We start from the raw sequence: 21,947 nt of genomic DNA, 5'->3' as shown, positions 1-21,947 counted from the left end.
GGGAAGGAGAGGAGGAGGCAGGGGGGACTGCTTACAGAGCGAAAACATATTGTTTTTACTGCCCACTCATCAGCATGAGAGTGGCCTTGCTCAGCTGACTGGTTGGTCATGGAGGCTTTTACCATTGACTTGTGCTCTACATCAGACACAGGTGGTCTGCTGTAGTTCTCTGGCTGTCACTAGTGGTTCTACAAAAGTACCACAACTGTAGAAACATTGTTTTGAGTCATCTCTTCATGTGTGGACACAGCGCTGTCCAGCTGTTCAACTTTAGATTTGCTAGAAGGAGTTTCACCAAATCTGACTAGGCAGGTCCAGGACTAGCTTTTCTGGGTACAAGCTGAACTGAGAGAACCCTTGGTTAAAGCTGCAGTAGGCAGTTTTGTATGTCAAAACGTTCGGACTTTGGTGTTCAAAATGTGGAATTGGTTAACTAAAATTCTTCTTAGTAGTGCTTGAAGTTGGGGTTGTCTTTAGAGGGGTCAGTTTTCCATGGATAGACTGCTCAGGTGTTGCTGGTCGAAGGAGACTATGGTCCTTTCTACAGAAAGATCCTGCAATATGGCCACAACGCAGATCCTTCATTACAGTGGCTTTGCTTTTTCAATAGAACCAAAGAATGCTAGCATAATGCCACTCCAGTGTGTGATTTCAGATAGCATACCAACATTCCAGAAGCAAAAGAGGCAGGGTGTGTAACAAAACAGCCTCTGTCCCTAGTGTGACATATAACTTAAGTGTCGGGCAGGGTTTTCTAAACAATAACAATGGCAAAACAATCACTTAATGTCCCTCTTACATGGCAATGAATGCTGTCCTCTGCCTGGAAGGCGAGGAGCTCTCGGACCTCACTGTCTCCCCATTTCATAAGCATTTTCAGTTGCTTTTCTTCTTATTTGAGTTAACTGCTAATTGCTACCAACTGCTTTTAAAATCTCCCAGGGGTGAGTCCAACACATAACACAGAGTCAAAATGTCACACCTGTCCTATCTATGGTCCCATCCTGCCAGTTGTTCCTTTCACACAGGACTGGGCACTGTTACTACTTCCGCCGCAGGCTTTAAGGTGAGACAATCTTAATACGCGATCTCACCAGATTTTCAGACGTCACCCGCCTCCGTCCAGTTGTTACTGACCAGTCGTTAAGTGTATTGTCTCGTGTATTTACGAAGTCACAAGATTAAAGCTTCTTCCTGACTGTCAAAGACAAGAAAAAATCTGTGCAAGTTAGTGGACACAATCTTTATGTGTGGGTCGTCTAGTCTTTGTGCCAGCTAGTCTTCAGATTAATCCCAAGCTTTAGTGGACAATACTTCCTACAGTGTGTTTACCAAGAGCAATCGTGAACCTCTGCTGTTTAATGAACAGCACTCTTACAATATCATTTCCAGTTGCAGCAGGCAGCTGTTTTTAGCAAAAAGGCTCAAATAAAGCCACTCTACGCTAGCTGCTTAGCACTCAATGGCAAAGTAACTAGCTAGAGAAATGATTGGAATGATAAGCAGCTAAAGAGCCAGATGTTCTCAAGAGCTGTGTACCAGGCCCAAAAGAAGAGAGAATACTGTACCAGGATTGATTCCAAAGAACGCTGAAGTTGTTCAGTGTCTGCTGGATGTGTAAACAAGCAACTGTGTGTTGATGTTTGCCATAATAACTTAATATATGTAAATGTTTTCAGCTTGTTTAACTGCTCCCAAGTGGCGAACAAAGAAAACAAAAAAAATCCAAAAAACTTACCAACACTTAAAGATTTACTATGCAATATTTTCCTATAAACAGCTTATAGACTCATACAGGAGAAATCTCTTTCAGTCATCTATGACCCACTAGCAATGTATGGTGGTGTATTTTTCCCTAAAATTCTGTATTTTTTTTCTTATTTTCCATGTCTAGGGCATTTATGAGCATGTACTCTCACAGCACTCAGGTGAGGTTGGGGCTTTATAAAAAGGTAGCGACCAGCTGGCAGACCATTGCAAATAAAGCAAGGCGAAACGCCAAACAAGATTGAATCTGGGGATGGCTTTCACTTTAACTTTCAGTGACGTACGTTTTTACAAAAAGTAACTGACAATCCCGCATAGTATACCTTTAAAGGTACAGTGAGAAAGATTTAGGGGGATTTAGTGGCACCCATCAGTGAGGACTGCAACCTGCTGACACTTCTCCAGGTTAGAATTTCTTCAATGTTCATTGTTCAGAAGTTTTTACCAGGAGTCAAATTATCTGCAGAAGTCTCTTACAAATCAGTATTTCCCCTATACTGTTTGGCATGTCACAGATGGACAGCTCATTCAGCACCTGCTAATGCGTGCTCATCTATTTTCTCTAACTTAATGTGTGTTCCCTTTACTTCCAATCCAAACGTTCAGGAGGTTTTTACTGAAAGCCGAATTATCCCCAGATGTCTCCTCCTCTCCAAATCAAACAGCCTTGGCAATTAAAACTTGTAGAAACATTAAACACAACACTTTCAGGTTACGAATCAGTAATTCTCCCATGCTGTTTAGCATGTTGGAGACGTTCTGCTAGTCTCACACCTGCAAATGTGTGCTCATGTTTGTTCTCTGATAACTTAAGATACAGACATTCAAGTGGTTTTCACAGGGAGCCAAATTATCCACAGGTCTTTTCTTCTTCGAAACATACACACCCAGTGATTTAAACTGGTAAAGACACTGAATAAAGCAGTTTCATGTTAAAAAATCTGTTTTTCCAATGCTCTCGTTGTGGAGGGGCTGAGAGCTACACTGGCCAACATGAAAATGCAAACGGCCCTATCCAGAGCCAGTGTTTGATTTGTCCATTCTGGGCTACAATAGAAACATGGCGATCTCTCTTGACAAGGACCCACTCCTTATGTAGATATAAACGGCTCATAATAAAGCAACAAAAACGCAACAATTCTTATTTTCAGGTGATTATACATTGAAGAAAATATACTAATTGTTATAACCCATTTCTGCCAAAATATCCCCCTAAATCCTACACACAAGTCCTTTAAGGTGTGGTTGGCTGTAACAGGCTTTTGGACCTTTAAAAGGTCGAAAGGACTTACTTAAAGTGCCATTGACTTGCCTTCCTTCTTCTGCACCAGTCCTAGTGTTTACTTTTACACACCCAGTTCTCAGACTCAACTGAAACAATCTCTAGTTTTTGTTTGGCTAACACATCATCACCCTGCCCTAAACTTCAACTTATCTTCAAAACCTCCAACTGCCTGGCACAAATCGACACTCTGACACACATTCATGCTTTTCTCCTCCTGTTTGCTCGATAAAACAGTCATTAGAGATGAAAGACAAAATATCTCTCCAATGCTCTCATTCCAACTAGGCTGCCTCAGTTAGAAATTTGTCCTTGGGTTGCCAGAGAGATGCCAGGGTGAAGGATTCACTGGTCCTCACAGGGTCCAGACACACTGTGTTGCATCAGGGCAGAAAAATGTTCTGCTCAGCGACCATAGGGCTGTAATTACATAGGAGCACTGCTGAGCTCTGCAGGATGAACGTCAAGACCGGAGAGATGGAACAGGGGAACAGAAGAGTGAAGAGGGCAAATACATGATTTAGAGCAGACTGAGAGAAGGGTGGGTTACACAGCGATAGATGATACAGAGAGTGAACACTCCCACCATGGCGGAAACCACAAGATTAAGATAGATGTTAAATGAAAGAAAATGCCTTTGGTCATTACCTAGACATGGCACTGAGGGAAAGGGGAATTTTCCAATATAAAGATAGCATAAGCTGCAAGCAAATCGGTGTTTCTGTACAACAACATTTTCTTCTTTTATATTCTTAGTTTTAACTCAGCTGCACAAAGTCATTCCCCTTGTGTCAAATGCCACGACCGACCTAAGCCACAATGTGGTATGACTGACACCTTGTGGATTCTTAGTGTAACCACAGATTTAACTTGAACAACGTGCACTTAGCTTAAATTAAGTGATCCCAGTAACTAGTAAGAAGTTACATTTTTGTGTCCCAGGTCCAATAAACAAATTACCCTAAAAACCCATCAGCAGGGAAAATGGAAAAGAAACATCACAGAAATTTCAGTTTTTATTATTTGTACATTCACCACTGATAGGCGTACTCAAAGAAGAAATTAAAAAACAAAAACAAACCTTTGTACTAAAATGATAAAATAAAGATTAAAAAAACAATATTAAAACCATTGGTGAGAAAAGTCATAATGCAACCTCCCCTCTTGGGCCTGTATTGACACTACAGGGTAAGAGAACTGGAGGAAGAAGAGGAAAGGAGGGAGGAAGAAGAGAATCAATGATAAGGACATAATCATAGCTTGTGTCAGGTGTGACAGACATGGATTCTCCCCCACCAGAGAATCGTCTCATCTCTTAACTAAATAGAGGGAGAGAGGAACACTGCATTGCCTTAGTAGTTATTCCACATCTGTCCAAAAATACCCCAGAGCTGCCTTATTTAAAGACTTGATTTTGAGTAATCTTATATGTCTGTACAAAATGCCAAACACACCTATTCCAATATTTTCAGATTTATGCAAGCCTCTGCACAGAGGGCAGTTTTCTCTTTAGGCAGGACTGGCAAGGAGAGCCTTGGACTACATGCAGCAACAAAAGGATTCCTCATCCAGATTTCAGAGCTGTTAAAACACTGAGGCGACGACAATTGATTGCAAATCATAATTGGCACCTACACTTGGGGGGCAAATGGGGAACATTGGGGGAAATTATTAAAATTACCCAGCGTGCCATACTGCTGAACCGTCAAGACAAAAACTTAAGAAAAGAGAGGCAAATGTTTAAAGAAAATATATCAAACCTTGACAGAAGCGAGACGTACAGCACTCTGGGAAACAACACTGCAAAAAATCATGGTCCCCTTTAAGCATGACTGCGTGTAGGTGTAGATGTGCTTTAAAAAAGGTGACAATTTGAGAGATGGTGACGACATCAGTTGGTCCTCTGTTGGGTCTTAGTTGTAACAAAGTACATGTAGTGAAAGGCAAATGGAAGAGGGTGGTCTCTAGGACAGTTCCATCAGTTGATTGGCCATTAACGTCGCCTTTCTCGCGGGTCGCTGCGGCTGCGTGAGCGACGGCCCCCGCCTGCCCCGCGGCCCTCTGGCCTACGGTAGCCATCCCTGCGTTTGTCGTTCTCCCTCTCCCTCTCCCTGTCTCTATCTCTACCCCGGTCTCTGTCTCTGTCCCTCTCCCTGTCCCTGTCCCTTTCCTTCTCACCCTCACTCCGCTCTCCGGTTGGGCCGCCTCCAGCTTTCATCCTCTCTTTGCGCTCCTCTTCCTTTTTTTTCTCCTCCTCCTCGTCTTGCTCCTTCCTCCGTTTCTCGCGCTCCTTCATCCGTTCTGCTCTGGCAGCTTCCCGTTGAACAAACTACAGTGAAAATAATGCACAGTTACACAATACTTTCAGTTAAGACTTGAATTAGATATCTAGGCCATGTACTTCAAAGTTATGCATTACAGGCAGCAAGCAAATAGCACTGACTATTATGTGTCTCACCTGCTCTTCTGTAAGCGGAAGCCAGTATATGCAGGGAGCTGCTTTAGTTTTGAGGAACAGATCATCAAGCAGCTTTGCAGGAGGATCCTCTGCTGTTTTCTCTGTCAAAAACATACAATATTAGGGCTGAGCAAATGAAATGAACCTATCATTAACTTATCAATCAATTATCAAAATAACTGCAGATTAATTTTCTGTTGATTGACTAGTCTATGAATTGTTTTAACTCGGTTCAAAGATTACTGTACTACTGTAGACCAAAAGTCTATTTTTGCTAATATAAATACAGTCTAATCTCATGCCTACATCTCTTACCTTTCTTCTCAGTCTTCTTCTCCTTGCTCTTTCCCCTCTCCTTGCGTCGTCTCTCTCGGGAACGTGACCTCCTGGGACCTCCCTCCTTCTCCTCACCAGGTTTCCCAAATTCTCTGACTTTGTCGCGATCCCACTCTCGCTCTGCTCTAGCCCTCTCCCGACGCTCCATCTCACGCTCACGCTCCGCCCACTGGTCTCGCTCTGGGAGCAGAGAGGGCAGCCCCGATGTTCGACCACGGCCGGAGGCAGGCCCCTGCTCTTCTGCTCCGGGTCTTTCGGCTGCACCTAAGCCTTTGTGAAAGTCCAGCTACAAAGCAGAGATATTCTCAGACAACAGATGGCTAAGTATTGTGGGCGTAAGAGAAAAACAGACTGATAACAATAAAGTCTTACCTCATCTTGTTGGCAGAAGTCTACGCTAAGGACTTTTGGGTTGCTCTGCGGCCATTTCACTCCATGAAGAGCTGCCCGTGTAGCAACTGCCTCCTCTGAGCTACAGTACTAAACACAGAATGAAGAGGATAGCGCCATAAGACACAGAGGAGCCTTCGATATGCCAAAAGCAGTCTGGCTCAGAGCTACACTGCTCTATCAGAGGAAGCACATGCTTGTAATAACTCACAGTGACGTAGCAGTGAGACTTGATTTTGTCGATCCAGAAGCCCTCCTCCATCAAGGTGCCAGTTCTGCTGAGCAGTTCCTTAAGCTGCCCCAGAGTGAATGGCCTCACCTAAACAAAATATCACACAGCACTTATCAAGACTGCTTTACACAATTAATGACAGCGTGAGCGAAAAAACCAAGCATACATACATTAAAACAACATATGTTCAAATACACTGTATACATCATAAAGATGAACAAAAAGAAAAATTGTGCATTAAGTAACGACTACAAAAATATTTCTATACGTATTTTCTTTAGAAAGTGACAAAAGTGGAAAGGCCTCTGACAGATGCACTGTGGTTCATGGAAGTGTGTAAATTAACATACATAATGAGGTTATAATAAGTGTCTAACAGGTGAGCTAGAGAAATCTAAATCAATATTGAACTGCACTGGTGTTGAGGATAATCCTAGCATCACTTTAGATTTTTATCAACAACTAATATCCAGAAACCTCACAACCAGCATTGTCTATGTCAGCACACACCTCTATGCCACAGAACTCCACTGCTATGCAAAAACTATGAAAGATTCAGATACGAGCCAAACTGTTGTACCTTCATTACAATTAACATGGGCAGTGTTGTTTATTCTGAATCAATTCTGCAACAACATCCTTAATCTCTGAGAGCAGCTCTGTAGTGCAGACATCACTATACATGCTTGGGGAAGTGGTTGTGTAGTTACGTTAATCATGTTGACGGAGTACGTCCACTGATCAACCTATATGGCTCTTTATGCATGAGTGCGACTAAAATTAAAACTTTGTGGTTGGTTTTGGTCTTTCCATGGTAAATAATAAAAAGATAAAATAACAGCAATGTAATCCTTTATATAAAATATCCTTGTTTCTTCTTATAAGGAGGCCAATGAGCTTCTTCTTCAAGGAGCCTGGCTGCAGCATTTTGGACTAAATAAAACCAGTATATTGAGGCAAAACAAGAGGCTGGGTCCGTTTATAGTAGAGCTTTGATTCTCAGCCCAAACTCAGTTGGGCACGACCACCCAGGTTTCCCCCAGGCTTGAGGTCGGGGTGGCTTCAACTTCCTGTTTTTTTGCAGACCTTATAGTCTGTGTATTGTCAGGAAAAATGTATGGGCTATGCTGCCATCAACCCATCTTCGGACTCAGGTCAGGCTTGGACATAAACTACGCAGGTTCATGTTGGGTCGGGCCTGTTTTTTTGGGCTTAGTCATAGCACTAGCTTATATTAACATGTCTGCAAGCACAACAGTACCATCGGTGACATTTGTTTGTTTTTTTCCATCTGTGCAAACCATTATTAATAAATGCTAATAGTAAAACAGAGCATGTGGCGGCAATTAGGACAGTGTTCTCTCACCAGGTTACAGATGTGAACAATGTTGGAGACTTTGCCGCGAGGTGGTGAGGGCTGCCGGGCCGTGCGAACAGGGTCATCAATTGTGATGGAAACACCAGTTTTCTGCTGGCTGATGGAGCGACGAATGAGGGTGTCGCTGGGGGTCACTGGGATAAAGAAGGAAAAACAATCAACATAGTGTCTCCATTACTACACTGACACTGTCCCTATAAAAAAATTGCTCAGTATAAAAAATAAGTAAATCACAACATAACAGAAAACAGGTCCAATCTGTTACCTTCACCTGCATATCTAGATGTCAATGCAGCATGTAGATTACATTGTGTTGACTGTGAATTGTATATTGTTGTGTTGTTACACGGAAAAAATGGTTTAAGTTAGCTTCAAGTTAAATCTATTTCTAAATCAAATATTGGAAATTATTTCAATGAATTCATTGCTAGATGAAAAATTCTTGTGATGAATCCATTTACCAGTGTTCATTTCTACATCATGGCTGGTATGAGAAGGAGAATGGGTTTCCGTCTCTCCGGGAAATGAGGTGTCCATCTGCTCTCCATGCGCCCTTGTCCTCTCTCTGTCTCCCTGTGGGTCATCCTCCACCATCTCCTCATGTCTGCTTCTCTTTGCCTCTTTCTGTCCATTCTCCTGGCTCTCTGAGTGCACCACCTGCAATAGAGGGAAGGCAATTCTTGATCAAAAGGGATTCATGGTATGTTGGACTTTAGTGAGGGGCATTTTATGTTTCATATTTAAGACAGGTCCTAACTTGTCAGCCATGTAAAACACCTAAGACCAACCTGTGTGACAGTGCGTCGGATCTGAAGGTCCTGGTCAGAGCGTTCCCTCTCTTCATCCTCAGCCCCAGAGAGGACAGCTTCCTCTGGGTGGAGGTCCACTATTGCCTCCTGCCCGAGACATGGACGGATGTCTGGGATCAGAGACTGAGGGCAAAGAACAGTGATGATACACAAGGTTAATGGACCTGTTATATTCAACACAGAGGCAGGGCTGGTGCCTCACACTGCATCTATACAATCACAAGAGCAATACTAGCATCTACAATCGTAATATCAGTGTTACTATGCTGCAAATACCTTCAGTGAATCTGTGGTGATGCTGATGGAAGGTTTCTTGGCAGTGACAGCTGTGCTGGAGCCCCACCTCCTCTTGCGACCGGCCGTAGCCCCAGAATCCTGCTCACCCTCTGCACTACCAGTGCCTGGGGACGATTTACTGCCTGACAAGTCAAGAAAAATAAACTCAGTGAATCCTCTGGCACACGGCATATACAACATAAGCATGCATGACATGACATCACCAATCTATGCACACACCACAGACGTCTGGCTACATATTTTTAAAATATGGATGATTATCCAATCCACATTAAAGATTTATTTATATTGCGTTCCAAAACCACAGACTAATAATGCCATTAATACATACATTATAATGAGGGGCACACAAAATCAAAAATAATGATTAGTTGTAAATGCGAATAAAGAAAAGGGCAAGCTGGGAGGGTGTACTTACTGCTAATAGAGATCTTACGAGCTGAGAAGGCCTTTGGTGTCTGAAACACAAGAAGATAAAAACAACCCGATACATGGGAGAGGTGAGAGGCAGACACCAAGTGGTCAATGACAGTTTGGAGGAAAGGTGGAACAATAACAGGAAGGGGGACAAGAAGGGGCTAAGAGTGAATGATAGAAACTGCTGTGCAAAGTCTTTTTCAAATTCAAGTCTAATGGATGGCAGAAATCTAACTAAGTTCAAAACTATTTGACAATCTACACCTAGAGATTCTTTAACATCACTTGCTTTAGAGAAATAAGCTGTAGTTGCAGTCTCTATCATACAAACAACGATCTGGTGGAAATACTGCAGTTTAAATCCTCTAATTTTAAAACTGTGTTTAAATAGACGTATCAACTCCAATTAGTTTCACAAAGGTGAAAATCAATGAAGATTAAATTTTTAAAAACAGAAGTTTAGAACTATTTTGATTAAACTGCAGTGGCCACAAATAAGATTAACTTTTTTTAAATGCTGCTTCTCCCAGCAAAGACTACACAGAGTATGACTGGAAACTAAGCACTTTCAAGATAACTGTATAAAATATAACATTGAGTAAATGTCTACTTATTCCCTGGTACCACTGACACCTGATCCTTACTGGTTTGGATATGGCCCAATCACGACTGCATGTACTGTATCTAGGCAACAAGGGTCCAATCAAAGGTGGCTGAGATGTTTGGATGGATATCTGAAAGCGTGTAGGCTGGCAGGATGGGATCAATAGTTCATTTGGGTAGGGGCTTTGAAATGCTTTTGGCCAAAGCCGTCATCCTCGGGTGTTTTGGCATTAGTCCTTTAAAAATGTGGCAGGCTGGTATAACAGTAGAAAACCATGAGTCCACTGACTTGGAGACCAGATGTTGAATGTTGTCAACAGTCACCGTGCACACAAATCCCAAATTCTGATGTTAGTGTTCAGTTGTGTTTGAGGAGCAATAAGTTCATACTGAAAGTCACAAAGTGGCAAAAATCTGGAGACGGCTGTCGTAGAGAGGGACCCAAACATTAAGTCCTTTTTCCAGTTCACACAAAAACTGTCAAGCCCACTGGGTCCAGGCAGAAGCTTTGGCCTCTCTGAAACTGATTTATATCCAGGAAGGGTGTTTGCTGGAGAATTTTGAATCTCATTTCCAGAGAATAGCAAAATCCAAAATGTCCTTTGCCAAGCATGTTACAGTTCATCAACGACAGTATACGGCATGTCCTCAAAGCCCCACATTTTTTTGCAGTGGGTTTAAAATGTCTCAAAGTGAAACAATATGAAATCTACCCAGTTGTTGAGAGGGTTTCAGAGCAGCCTTGATTTGATGTGAGCACACATCCTTGCTCGTCTCTTCTCCATGTTGATTTTATGGGTACAAGGCCTGATTGGTGGATTAAAGGCTAAGAGAGGTGGGCCACATTGACTAGCCAACCCCTTCTTTGAATCTTCAGGTCCAATCAATAGCTCTTGCCAGCCATATCCATGAAAATGAGACAGCCTTTGTTGCCAGGGGTGTCCCTCTGCAGTGCAGCCTTGGGGGCTTATCTGTGGTCAACTCTGGATTCTTGGGGACAGTGGAACAGGTGCAGCAGTAGCAGTAGTAGTGGTAGTAGTAGTAGAAGTAGTAGTAGTGGCAGAGGTAGTATGCAGGTACCAATAGGGGCAATGGAAGAGGCATGAGCACCTTTATAACAAAGCAATCATTTGGGGTTTAAACATCAGCCACAGTGAGAAAATACCCTTGCTGTTTCTGCTTATGACAGTGCCAACAAAGGTTTTACAAACAGCCATATTAAAAAATGTAATTTCCTACACACATTCTATCACTTGTGAAAAGGGCTCATTAACTAATCTAGTGGAAATATATTTTAAATGTAAAGGAAAGATTTTCAACAAAGAATATAGACATATTATCAAATGACCTAGACGGCAATGTATCCAGATTAATAAAACTATAAAAATATAACTGTAAAGGCTCAATAGGGTCCGTCCATCTAAGTCCTCAGCTACCAGCAGCTTTGAGGACCAGGATGATTTGTGGATCTTCAGGTGCCTTACCTCCTCGCTGGTCTCTGGAAGCTTCTCTGGCTCTGCCATGGCAGTGTCCTTCACCTGCCTGCATAGTGTGAAAGATACATATCAACAGGAAAAGAGGGAACAGATGAGGAAAAATCTTTTTCAAATCAATTATAAAACACGTTTTTTTTCCATCAAGGCTAAACAAATGCACCAGCATACATTTAAGAAAAAACACATCATATAAAAGTTTACTAAAACAATATTACTTTAAAAAAATGTGAGAATGCGATACAATTTAAAAAATGTAGGAATGTCAATGAATAAGCCCTCAGTCATTAGTCATTATGGACTGCCTTGGTATATAAAGTACACATAATCTGTAACATAACATAACATAAACTTAACATAAATCATTGAGCCATAAACATAGATATTACTTTCCCTTTAAAGAGCAGCTTTAAGAAAACGTATTACAAAATCTCAGCAGCTGAACCATCTCCACTGACATACACAAATAGCAACCAGGTGATGCTAGAATAACGGCGCCTGAACGCCTCTCACACACTGTCACTTTCACAAATACGTTGCTCTCAATTCTTCAATGGGGGTCAGAGGACTGAGCCGTGAGAGGAGTCAAGGAATGCAGAGCCACCCCAGTCCTCCTTTAGACCTGCCGAGTCCGTCCAGACAGAACTAAACGGTCACCGACAGCAACACAATACCTTACTAATGAGCGCGCGCCTCACGTTCTCGTCTCGTCCGCGCACACGAGAACACGTCCACTCATTCCGACTTCAATTAACTTGGGAAAACTTCACAGCCCTGACACACAAACTGAGCTCGGTTAAAACGCAGCACACGGGCTGCGACTGTTGCTAAAAAGACTGCGTCGCAGCGAGCCAGCTCTCTCCCTCCCTCCCTCCTACCTCCCTCTCACCAGAGACTACCCTCCTCTGCCTCTGAACGCATTCATGTCCGTACCGGCTGGCAACCGAAACCTGCGGCGGACAAACCCTCGCCTGCTGTTTAGCTGAGCCGCTGCATGAAAAACCATAGGCCGGCATCGGCAGCTAAAGCCCTCGTCGGAGCACAGCCATGTTGCAACGAATGAAAAAAAAAGATCGTGTATGAAAAGGACCCGCATCTTCTCAGCCACACCGGCTTAAAGGCAGTCTCATCAATCGCCTGATGGGAATGTCAATACCCGGCATCTCTTATGACATCGACAAAATTCATTCATAACCATGGATTCTCTAATGGAGTGGGATTATATAATCGGGTGACAATGATCAAGTGATGTTATAGAGCATCATTTGTCAATGTACAAACAAAGGCCACATGATTTCCATTACTCGTGACATAATGTAAAATATGTCTTCAGTCAGAAGATTTTAAAACAATATTCATATTGTTTCATAACAATATTCAATAGCAATTTTTACCATATCACACCTGCATCTTTTGGGAGCACTGGAGATGTTCAGATTGAGGTAAGGTCTGGTTACTACTAAAGGGAAGCCAAAGTAGTCAGCCTGGCATAGTGTTTATGCATAGAGTCACTATTTAATGTCACAAGCAATAACATATGCAGAAAAGAGTGGTCACTGTGGAAAAGATATTCCTGCAACTGTGTATTTATGAAAAATACTTTTTCACTGTGGGCTTCATGTAGAGCTGCATTAACCTCCAATACACACGTGGTTATGTTTTCATGTCACTCAGCATGTCTTTCAATCAACTAGTGCTTTAATATTGTCAAGAGAGTGCCACAAAAAAAAAACATATTTAGAGCACCCATAACTGTTATTTGACTCGTGGTGCTTGTGGTATTTTTGGTGGAGTGCAAGTATGTAACAATGCTGCATCTTGAAAAGTAGAAGCAGAGGCAGGTCCTGCAATGTCAATGTTTATCAGCAACATTTCAGCAAAGCCTATTTTGCCTTTTGTTGACATTTACAGGGTGAGTTTTGGGTGAAAAATGTGCAAATAATCTTGAGGAGTATACAGGAATCCTTTACTAACAAGACACAATACTGAGATTCATTTAACAATCACAGCAGAGCAAAGTGAAATGATTAATTCCCTTAGCTAGAAACCATTCAGAATAGCCTTTGCATGTGATATCACACTGGAAATAAATAACCATAACTAGTATATCTTTTTTATCAAACAGGGATTAAACCAGGTTGTATATTGCTAGATACGGACTTTAAATATGGCTTGTTGAGGGAAGGAGTCAGACCAACGATGCTGTGCAGTCAGATGCAGACTACCCAGGATGGGTGTGAACCAAATTACTCTTGACAAAACCAAACCACCTTTTGTCAAACAGTTTCACAAACATGAAGTAATTATGAGATTTATTAAAAAAGTAGAACCCTCATGCCGGCTTTTATCTTTTGTAGTACTGATGTGTCATGACTAGCTGATGGACAGCTGAATTGAGGGATGTACTGTTGACTATACAGATGCCCAATTGACCATCACTAGACACCCTGTTCACAGTCTACAGACTTAAGGATATGGATTACTTCACCTGTGTGTGTAAATCCAACACACACACACACACACACTATCGAATGTGTTTAAAATAAGACCAAGACGTAAAAGCAGACCTTTGTTTGTCTGTTTCCTCCTCTCCGTCGCTGTCCTTTCTCTTCTTTTTCATCTCCACTCTGGTTGGTGCTTCAGTAAAGGGTTTCTGGGGATTTAAAAAAAACAGTAGGACATGAAATAAGATGTGAAATAATATAATGAATGTCAAAGTTTTTTAATTGCTTAAGATTACACCTAGCCTGACATCGCTGGACCAAATTGCAAATACTTGTTAGGTCTTAATCCTCTCAATTCACTTTTGATTTCCGAGGGCATCATAAATGGCCACAGATTAAAATTCTTTTGAATACAATTGTATAGACCTACAAGTTATCGAAGTAGCACTGAGCGATGGACAACAGACAACAAAGTGCAGAGATAAAGTGAGCTGTGATGGTGTAGCATCAATACATCTGTGAACAAACATTGCAGTTTTTGCCATCAGAGTTTGAAGATCGTACTTCAAGTTCCACATGTTTTTGAAAATGCCTCAGTGGCACTTGTCTTCACTAAGCTGGGTTCATGGTCGCCATAGTGTCTCCAGCGTGAGGGTGCAAAATCCAAAAATGCCATCATCACGTATTTTGCATAAAGCGCGAAGGCTCTGCAAGTTATCAGTCATCAAACAAGCGCCATATTGGATAAACAGTTGTTAAATCACATTGTCAGGCTAAGCAGTTGCTGGCTGACAGCTATTGATGATGGGCGATGGCATCATCCATTGGCCCAACCCTAGTTTGCAGCATAACTTGATTTCACGTATATCAGTTGTTAAGAATCGAGACTATTAGGTAAGCTGTGAATGCAAATAGTTGGAATAGATGTTTAAAAAAAAAAGAAAAAGAAGAAGAAACTGACCTTGGTGTGACTGTCTCCATCAACAGTAGTGTTACTTTTCTCTTCAGACATCTCCCTTTTGCAAGGGGAGGCTTTTGGAGTTTCCTTTAAACCCTCAGCCTGAGCCTCTAGTGTCCCCCTGTGCTTTGGTGAGGAATCTCTTTCAGGTCTCTCTTCCTAAAAAACAGAGACAACATTTTATACACTTAAAAAAAATTAAAAACTTGCTATAACCATACAACATATAAACAGAGCTTAGAGAAAACACCTACTGAAAACACCTGCTTTTCAGTGAAATATTTTCCCTTAGTCTGATCTGAGGGCATAGACATAGTCACATCTGACTTGTCTTTTGCATGTACCAAGCACCGCTCCTCTTGTAGGTTTACTAGTGTTGTGCATTACAAACACCTCAGCTATATAAACTATAAAACACTGGGGCAACTCTTCACCTGGCCACTTCACATGCACATTGCTCTATGTTATTCTATATTCTGGTCACACACCCAACACTTAACTGCTAAACCCTCCTTGTTGTTCATAATATGTAACTTTAGTCTTTGTTGTTTTCTTAGCCACTCTTTGCTTTAGTGCCTCTTTATTTCATCCTTACGTTTTAAAACTCTCACTGTCAACACACAGTCAGAGGCATCTTGACACTAAAAGCCAAGAAGTGTTTAGTATGCATCAAAGGTAGTTTTATGGTACATTCAGACATACAGATACAAGAAGCACAACACCACTTATACACACTCAGGGGCCAAATAGGAACAAATAGGCCAGTTTATCTTGCCGATTTCAGCCATATTGTTGTACTTAACAATTTCAGTAACCTTAAATATTCCAAGGTAAATCTATAAGACATGAAAGCTTAAATGTACCAAATTGTCAAGCACCAGTAAACAGTGATAAGTCTCTTCTTTTTGGGGGTGTAATGATATATCTGGATCAATATATTGATTCAGTCATCAACAAGCCAATATTATCAATGCAAAGTGAAAACATTGATAAACATTGTGGCAGACTTTGTGTCGTATCATTGTCAAAAGCATCAATATATCATAACATGATGAAACTTAATTTACACCTCTACCCTATTTCCTGATAGACCTGTAGTCAGAAACATTTGCCCAATCAGAGCTGAATGCTCTGCTGAGTACTAAAAACACCTGAAAGCCACACACTGCCTCTTTGTATTCGTATGCCTTAATGCACAGTTATGCACACACAACATATCCTCGCAAATAAAAGTAGCAGACTGCAGTGGAATACCTGCTAGGATAATGCCATCTGAGTGACAGAGTGACTATTGGTAAATAAGGCAATATATTATGAATAGCTGACTGCTGGCTCTTAAACCTTCAGAGACAGGGGCTATTCCTGTTCTATAGGAGAGGTTCTGCTTAGACCACTTACCCTTCTACCTCTTGATGTGGAGCGGGTTTTCTCTCGAGAGGACGTGGATGAGCCAGAGGACCCAGATGATGAGGACCCAGAGTCCGATTCTGATGAAGAGGAATCATTAGACGATGATCTTCGTCTTGCTTGTTTTTCCTCTTTCTTTGTATCTCTTCCCCTCTGCTGTGTAGCATCCACTTGGCTTGTGGGGCCCTTGCTTTCATCCACTTCTGCTTTTTCAGTGGATTCCTTGGCGGCTTGTTCTGTCTTCACCAAATCCTTTTCTTTGTCATCCGATATGAGGTGTGTGGCCCCTTCTTTTTTGGGACTCGGGACTAGTGTGGTACTAACAGTGGTCTCCTTTTCCGATCCCAACGCCCTGGCAACAACCTCCTGTTTAGGCTGCACCTGTGGATCTTCCTGTTCAGCGGTGGATTTAAGTCCTTCCTGCTGTCGTTCCCCACCATCAGTGAGGGACGAGACAGGTGAAGCCCGAGGCTGGGGGGTATCAGAGAAGTTTCGGGGCCGCTTGATGACCATAGAAGTGGCAGAAGACTGGGGCTGAATTGGGGAGTCTCTAAAGAACCGGAACTTCTTGAAGGAGGACTGAGGCGACAGAGGTGTTGGTGACATGGGTGCAACGGATTCTGCTGCTGCTTCACTCCGGGGCAATGGAGCATGGACATCTTCCTGCTCTCCTGCCTCTGTCGATGACTTTCTACCTGGTCCTGTGGAGAGGGGAGGAGGAGTGGGCAGGGGGGTGAGACCAATCTCACGGCCACGTTTGGATGGAGGGAGGTGACTCTCCCTCTCCTTTTCAGCCACCCTAGCTCTCTCTTTCTCCTGCTCCAGGGCCCTCTCCTGGTCCTCCTTTTCTTTCTGCATGGCCTTCTCCTTCTCTAATCTTTCAAGTTCAAGAGCCCTCTCCTTCTCCTTTCGCTCCTTTTCCAAGGCTCTCTCTCTTTCCAGCTTCTCCTGCTCTTGAGCTTTCTCTCTCTCCAGTCTTTCTTTCCTCTCCTTTTCTGCTCTTTCCTTCTCCTTCCTCTCCTGTTCAAGAGCAGCCTCTCTCTCCAATCTCTCTTTTTCCTCCCTCTCTCGTTCCAAGGCTTTTTCCCTCTCTATCCTCTCTTGCTCCAATGCCTTCTCTCTCGCAATTCTCTCCTTTTCCTTCCTCTCAAGTTCTAACCTCTGCTGTTCGAGGGCTTTTTCCCGCTCCAGCCTTTCTTGCTCTAAAGCTCTTTCTATTCTCTCCTGCTCTAAAGCTTTCTCTTTCTCAACTCTCTCTCGCTCTAGTCGCTCTTGTTCCAAGACCTTCTCTCGTTCTAGTCGCTCTTGCTCTAAGGCTTTCTCTCTCTCTAGTCGCTCTTGTTCCAGAGCTCTCTCCCTTTCTAATCTTTCTTGCTCTAAAGCTTTCTCTCTTTCTATTCTCTCTTGCTCTAAGGCCTTTTCTCTCTCGAGTCTCTCTTGCTCTAAGGCTTTTTCTCTCTCTAGTCTCTCCCTCTCTAGTCTCTCTTGCTCTAAGGCTTTCTCTCTCTCTAACCTTTCCCTTTCCAACCTTTCCTGCTCCAAGGCCTTCTCTCTCTCAATCCTCTCCTTCTCTTTTCTCTCTTGCTCCAGAGCCCTTTCCCTCTCTAGTCTCTCTTGCTCCATAGCCTGTTCCCTCTCTAGTCTCTCTTGCTCCAGAGCCCGTTCCCTCTCTAGTTTCTCCTGCTCCAGAACCCTTTCCCTCTCCAGTCTCTCTTGCTCCAGAACCCTTTCCCTCTCCAGTCTCTCTTGCTCCAGAGCCCTTTCTTTCTCCTTCCTTTCCTGCTCCAAAGCCTTGGCTCTTTCTAGCTCCATTGCTCTCTCCAATTCTTCTCTCTTGCGCTTCTCCTTCTCCTCTTTTTCTCTCTGCAGACGTTCTTGCTCCAGGGCCCTCTGTCTTTCAAGCTCCTTCTGCCTCTCCAACTCCAGGGCCCTCTCTTGTGCTAAGGCTTGCTCTCGCTCTTCCCTCTCTTTAGCCAAAGCTAGTTCCCTCTCCTGCCTCTCGCGTTCTAGAGCAAGTTCTCTCTCCCGCTGCAAAGCCCTTTCTCGCTCTTCTCTTTCTAAAGCCTGCTGTCGTTCAATTCTCTCTTTCTCTAGAGCTCTCTCTCTTTCCTCTCTCTCTAGTGCAAGAGCTCTTTTTCGCTCTTCCTCCATTGCTCTCTCTTGCTCAAGTTTTCTCTGCTTCTCTTGCCTTTCCAGCTCAAGGGCCTTTTCTCTTTCTATCTCAGAGTCCCTCTCTCTGTCCCTCTCTTCTGTTGCAGTGGCCTTGAGCACACTCACAGGTACTTGAATATGGGCTGAATGTGCTCCCGTGATACCCTGGTTGGCGCCTGGAATCATGGGAAATGACACATGGCCTGCAGTATTGGCTGTGTGAGTGATGGCAGATACCAGACCCTCTGGAGGCCCTCTGCCAGGAAATGATGTAGCCGGAGAACTGCTGTCCTGCCTATCACCTTCCCCACCGCTGCGGTGCCAACCTGCTCCCGAGAAAGCACCTTCTGACTCCATTTTACGCGCCAGAAGGGTCAGTGGGCCTGGCTTGCGCTCGGCATGTCCACTCCTCTGTGGCTCTGGGCTGCTACTGCGGCTGCCGCTGCTGGAGGAACCAGAGCTTGAGGAACTGGGTGAGCGCCTTGCTGGGGCTACATCTGGACTAGGGGGACTCTGTTTAGGGGTGTCAGGCAAGGGAAATGATAACTCTGGAGGTGGGGAGGGGGGAGGTGTTGGCTGCCGGAGTTGAGGGGACAAAAGGGAAGGCATGTGTTGCTGGGGAGGTTGACAGGATGCTCCAGACCTCTCTCTGGTCGTGGGCACTCTGGCTGGCTCTCTGTGGCTTCTCCTACGGGCACCGTTTTCCCAGTCATCATCGTCACCATCCTCCTCACCATCTTCACTATCATCGTCGTCGCTGTCAGCAACTTCATTGGAGGCAGACCCCCTCTCTGGCTGGTACTCACTACCAGGAACACGCATGGCCACAGAGCCAGAAGCAGGAGGACCGGACATGTCAGCATCTTGGCTCCTGTTACCCTCTCCCTCATTCACTGCACCAAAGAATCCCTCTCCACCTGAGGGTCCAGGCGGCTTGTGCTGCTCAGCCAGTGCTGCTGTGGCATCCTGATAATGACAAAAAGAGAGGTGGGGCTTAATTTGTGATGGTACTTTGTCAATTTTCTATCATGGAAATAATCTGGCACAGTTTTTACCAGCAAGTTCCTTTCATATCTGCAAAATATTTTGGAGCACAGAAAATTTTTAAAACAAAAAGCATAGAAAATGATGTCTGACCTGGGCTTGAGGAGGACATGAGGTACTGTTGTTAACTTCTGTGTGGTCCTCTTCCTCTGTTGACAAGAGAAACAAATAAAATCACAAACATGTTTTCCATAAAGACCTGAGATGTATACAGAAAGTTAGTTAGTTGCAGTGGAGGATTACCGTTTGTGTCATATGCTTCACGAGCCTCTCTCTCCAGCCGCTGCCTCAAGAGCTCCTGTTGTTTAGCCAGATACTGCTTGATAAAGCTGTTCTGGCTCATTTCCTCCCCAATCTAAAGACAGAAACCATTAAAGATAGATGCAAGCCTTCAAGGCCACTTGCACAAACCTTTGTGCAGACATTTATGATAATTATACTAATGCACATTTTATCATTTATACTTAAGAGGTCATTACATGTGAAAAAGCTTCAGCTGTTGAAATGAAAATTAAAGCAGACACTTACCTGTGAGTTTGGCTGCAGTCCGATGTGAGCGGTGGAGGTCCTCTGCAGATTCTCCAGCATGAGAGCCTGTTATCAAGACAAGAGACTTTATTCACTTGACATAAATAACGGCCAGGTATTCTTCCAGAGTGGTTAGAGTTGGCACCGGTGCTTTTGAACATAAATATTTATATACTTTAATTAATGACAACCTAGTTACTGTGTATTGTATTGAGTAATGATTCCCATTATGACGGTCAAGATTTCTGTCCTTTACAAACTGTTATGAGTCTCTGTGTGCTTCAGCATGCCATCAACAAAGATGAGACACATTCTAGATCAATGCCTCTCTTTCTTAACCATTTTTAGTTGGGAAAAATTTTCCTTTTGTACAGCATACAGTAGAGGGCAATGGAAAATATGTGGAGAAACAGAGGAGGGTGATATACAACAGAAATCCCTGGTAAGAAGCAAACAAGTAAAATGGTAAGAGTGATAAGGGTCAGTCAGACAAGGCAGGGCAACTCGTTGATGATGGAGGAACACAGACCAGACTGAGAATAATGTGGCCTGAGTTGCACGCAAAAGCTGCAGGACCTAACTTGAATTACTCAACCTAAACTTAACACATCTTTAATTAAACACTTTGTTGTTCCAGCTATCTCTGTCCTGACAGTGAGCCATGCAGAATCCCTCCCACTCTGTTGCTTGCTTGTTATTTACCCCTGCAAGAACACTCAAGAATGTAAACAAAATACACTTGTGAAGTGTAATGTTATATAATGGTATAATCTTAAGGTATGCAGTATAGAAAACAACACGTGATACACATTACAACAAATACAATTTAACCATTTGAGATCAGTGGCTTGCTTTTGATTCTAACAGGGCTAAATCATAGACAAATATGTTACCAAAGCTTTCGTATTTTATGAGGGGTTTTCAAAGTACCTACAGTGGTAACAGTCATGACAGAACATTTCTTACATGTTATAACTAAATAACAGTGTCCAGATCCCACATGTGAAATAAGGGTGACATAACACTCCATTGGGATAATAAATGTTAACATGGAAACGCAAATCACTTGCTGCTTTCATGGCGCAATTCAGCGGAAAATGTTAGGTAACCGGATTACCCGTTTCAAAACGAAAACAGTCCCCTAACTTTAATGGTGAGGTAGTTAGATAACGTTGAATATCTGCGCGCAATGTAAACAAACTGGCTCACACAGGACCTATGCAACTCACGGGTCATACCTTTTAGAGCAGAACTACTGCTAAATTTGGCGGAAAACGGCGAAGTTTCTCAATTTAAAAACTCAGCGTTAGACATTCAGAGATAGTTGTCGAGCTACTAAATAACTTGTTTAACGTCAATCTCCCGGCTAAACTCGTGTACACCAACACTGCTTGGGGCAGACACCGTGAACGGTAACATTGATAGCAGCAAACCAGGCCACCGCTCAAGTCACAGCGTTAGCCGGGGGAGCTAACAGGACAACATTTCACCCACACACACTTTGAAATTAGCCACCAAGTTGATTTAACTCCCGGTGTTGCTGAGGTTGGTATAATTCTGCACGGCACAAACACTGCTCAACTGCAGCATGGTGCTTATAGATGCATCTCTCAGCTGCTTGATGTTGGTTAGCCTCAATAACTCTACTACGCTGCTCGGCAGTAACGATACTCAGTTGTCGGCCCTCGAGAGAACATCAGCCCGTCTCATCGTTAACGTTAGCTCGAAGCTGCCCGTGGTCCCGTATTCCGCAGCAGAACTCACCCCTTTGAGTCTTTTGATGAGAGCATTCTTCTGCCCGCTTTTAGAGAGTCCTCTCTCCTCAAGAGCAGCTTTCAAATCCGCTACTCGAAGGGACTGGAGCGGTCTCCCGTCCAGCGTAACGTCTTCGAGGTCCGCCATTTTCCGTTCCTCTGGTCGGTTCCTAGCGAGAGCGACGAGCAACGCCTTCCT

General features: G+C 43.3%; 1 protein-coding gene across 1 annotated transcript; it reads right to left on the bottom strand.

Annotated features, from left to right (window-relative positions):
* Positions 1–4,052: 4,052 nt before the first annotated feature.
* acin1a (apoptotic chromatin condensation inducer 1a) lies at positions 4,053–21,927 on the bottom strand. Its single transcript, XM_033650786.2, has 18 exons — positions 21,759–21,927; positions 19,995–20,060; positions 19,710–19,821; positions 19,560–19,615; positions 16,263–19,388; positions 14,868–15,023; positions 14,030–14,115; positions 11,454–11,511; positions 9,368–9,407; positions 8,929–9,071; positions 8,632–8,775; positions 8,305–8,500; positions 7,832–7,977; positions 6,445–6,552; positions 6,216–6,323; positions 5,823–6,129; positions 5,508–5,608; positions 4,053–5,378 (listed from the first exon to the last, which is right to left on the bottom strand). Exons 1-18 carry the CDS (start codon positions 21,894–21,896, stop codon positions 5,043–5,045), a joined length of 5,427 nt encoding a protein of 1,808 aa, XP_033506677.1. The 5' UTR covers positions 21,897–21,927; the 3' UTR covers positions 4,053–5,042.
* Between the last annotated feature and the right edge of the window lie 20 nt (positions 21,928–21,947).

The sequence above is a fragment of the Epinephelus lanceolatus genome, chromosome 12 (assembly GCF_041903045.1).
Source record: "Epinephelus lanceolatus isolate andai-2023 chromosome 12, ASM4190304v1, whole genome shotgun sequence".
Classification (NCBI taxonomy): Eukaryota; Metazoa; Chordata; class Actinopteri; order Perciformes; family Serranidae; genus Epinephelus; species Epinephelus lanceolatus.
This window is presented reverse-complemented; position numbering and strand designations above follow the sequence as displayed.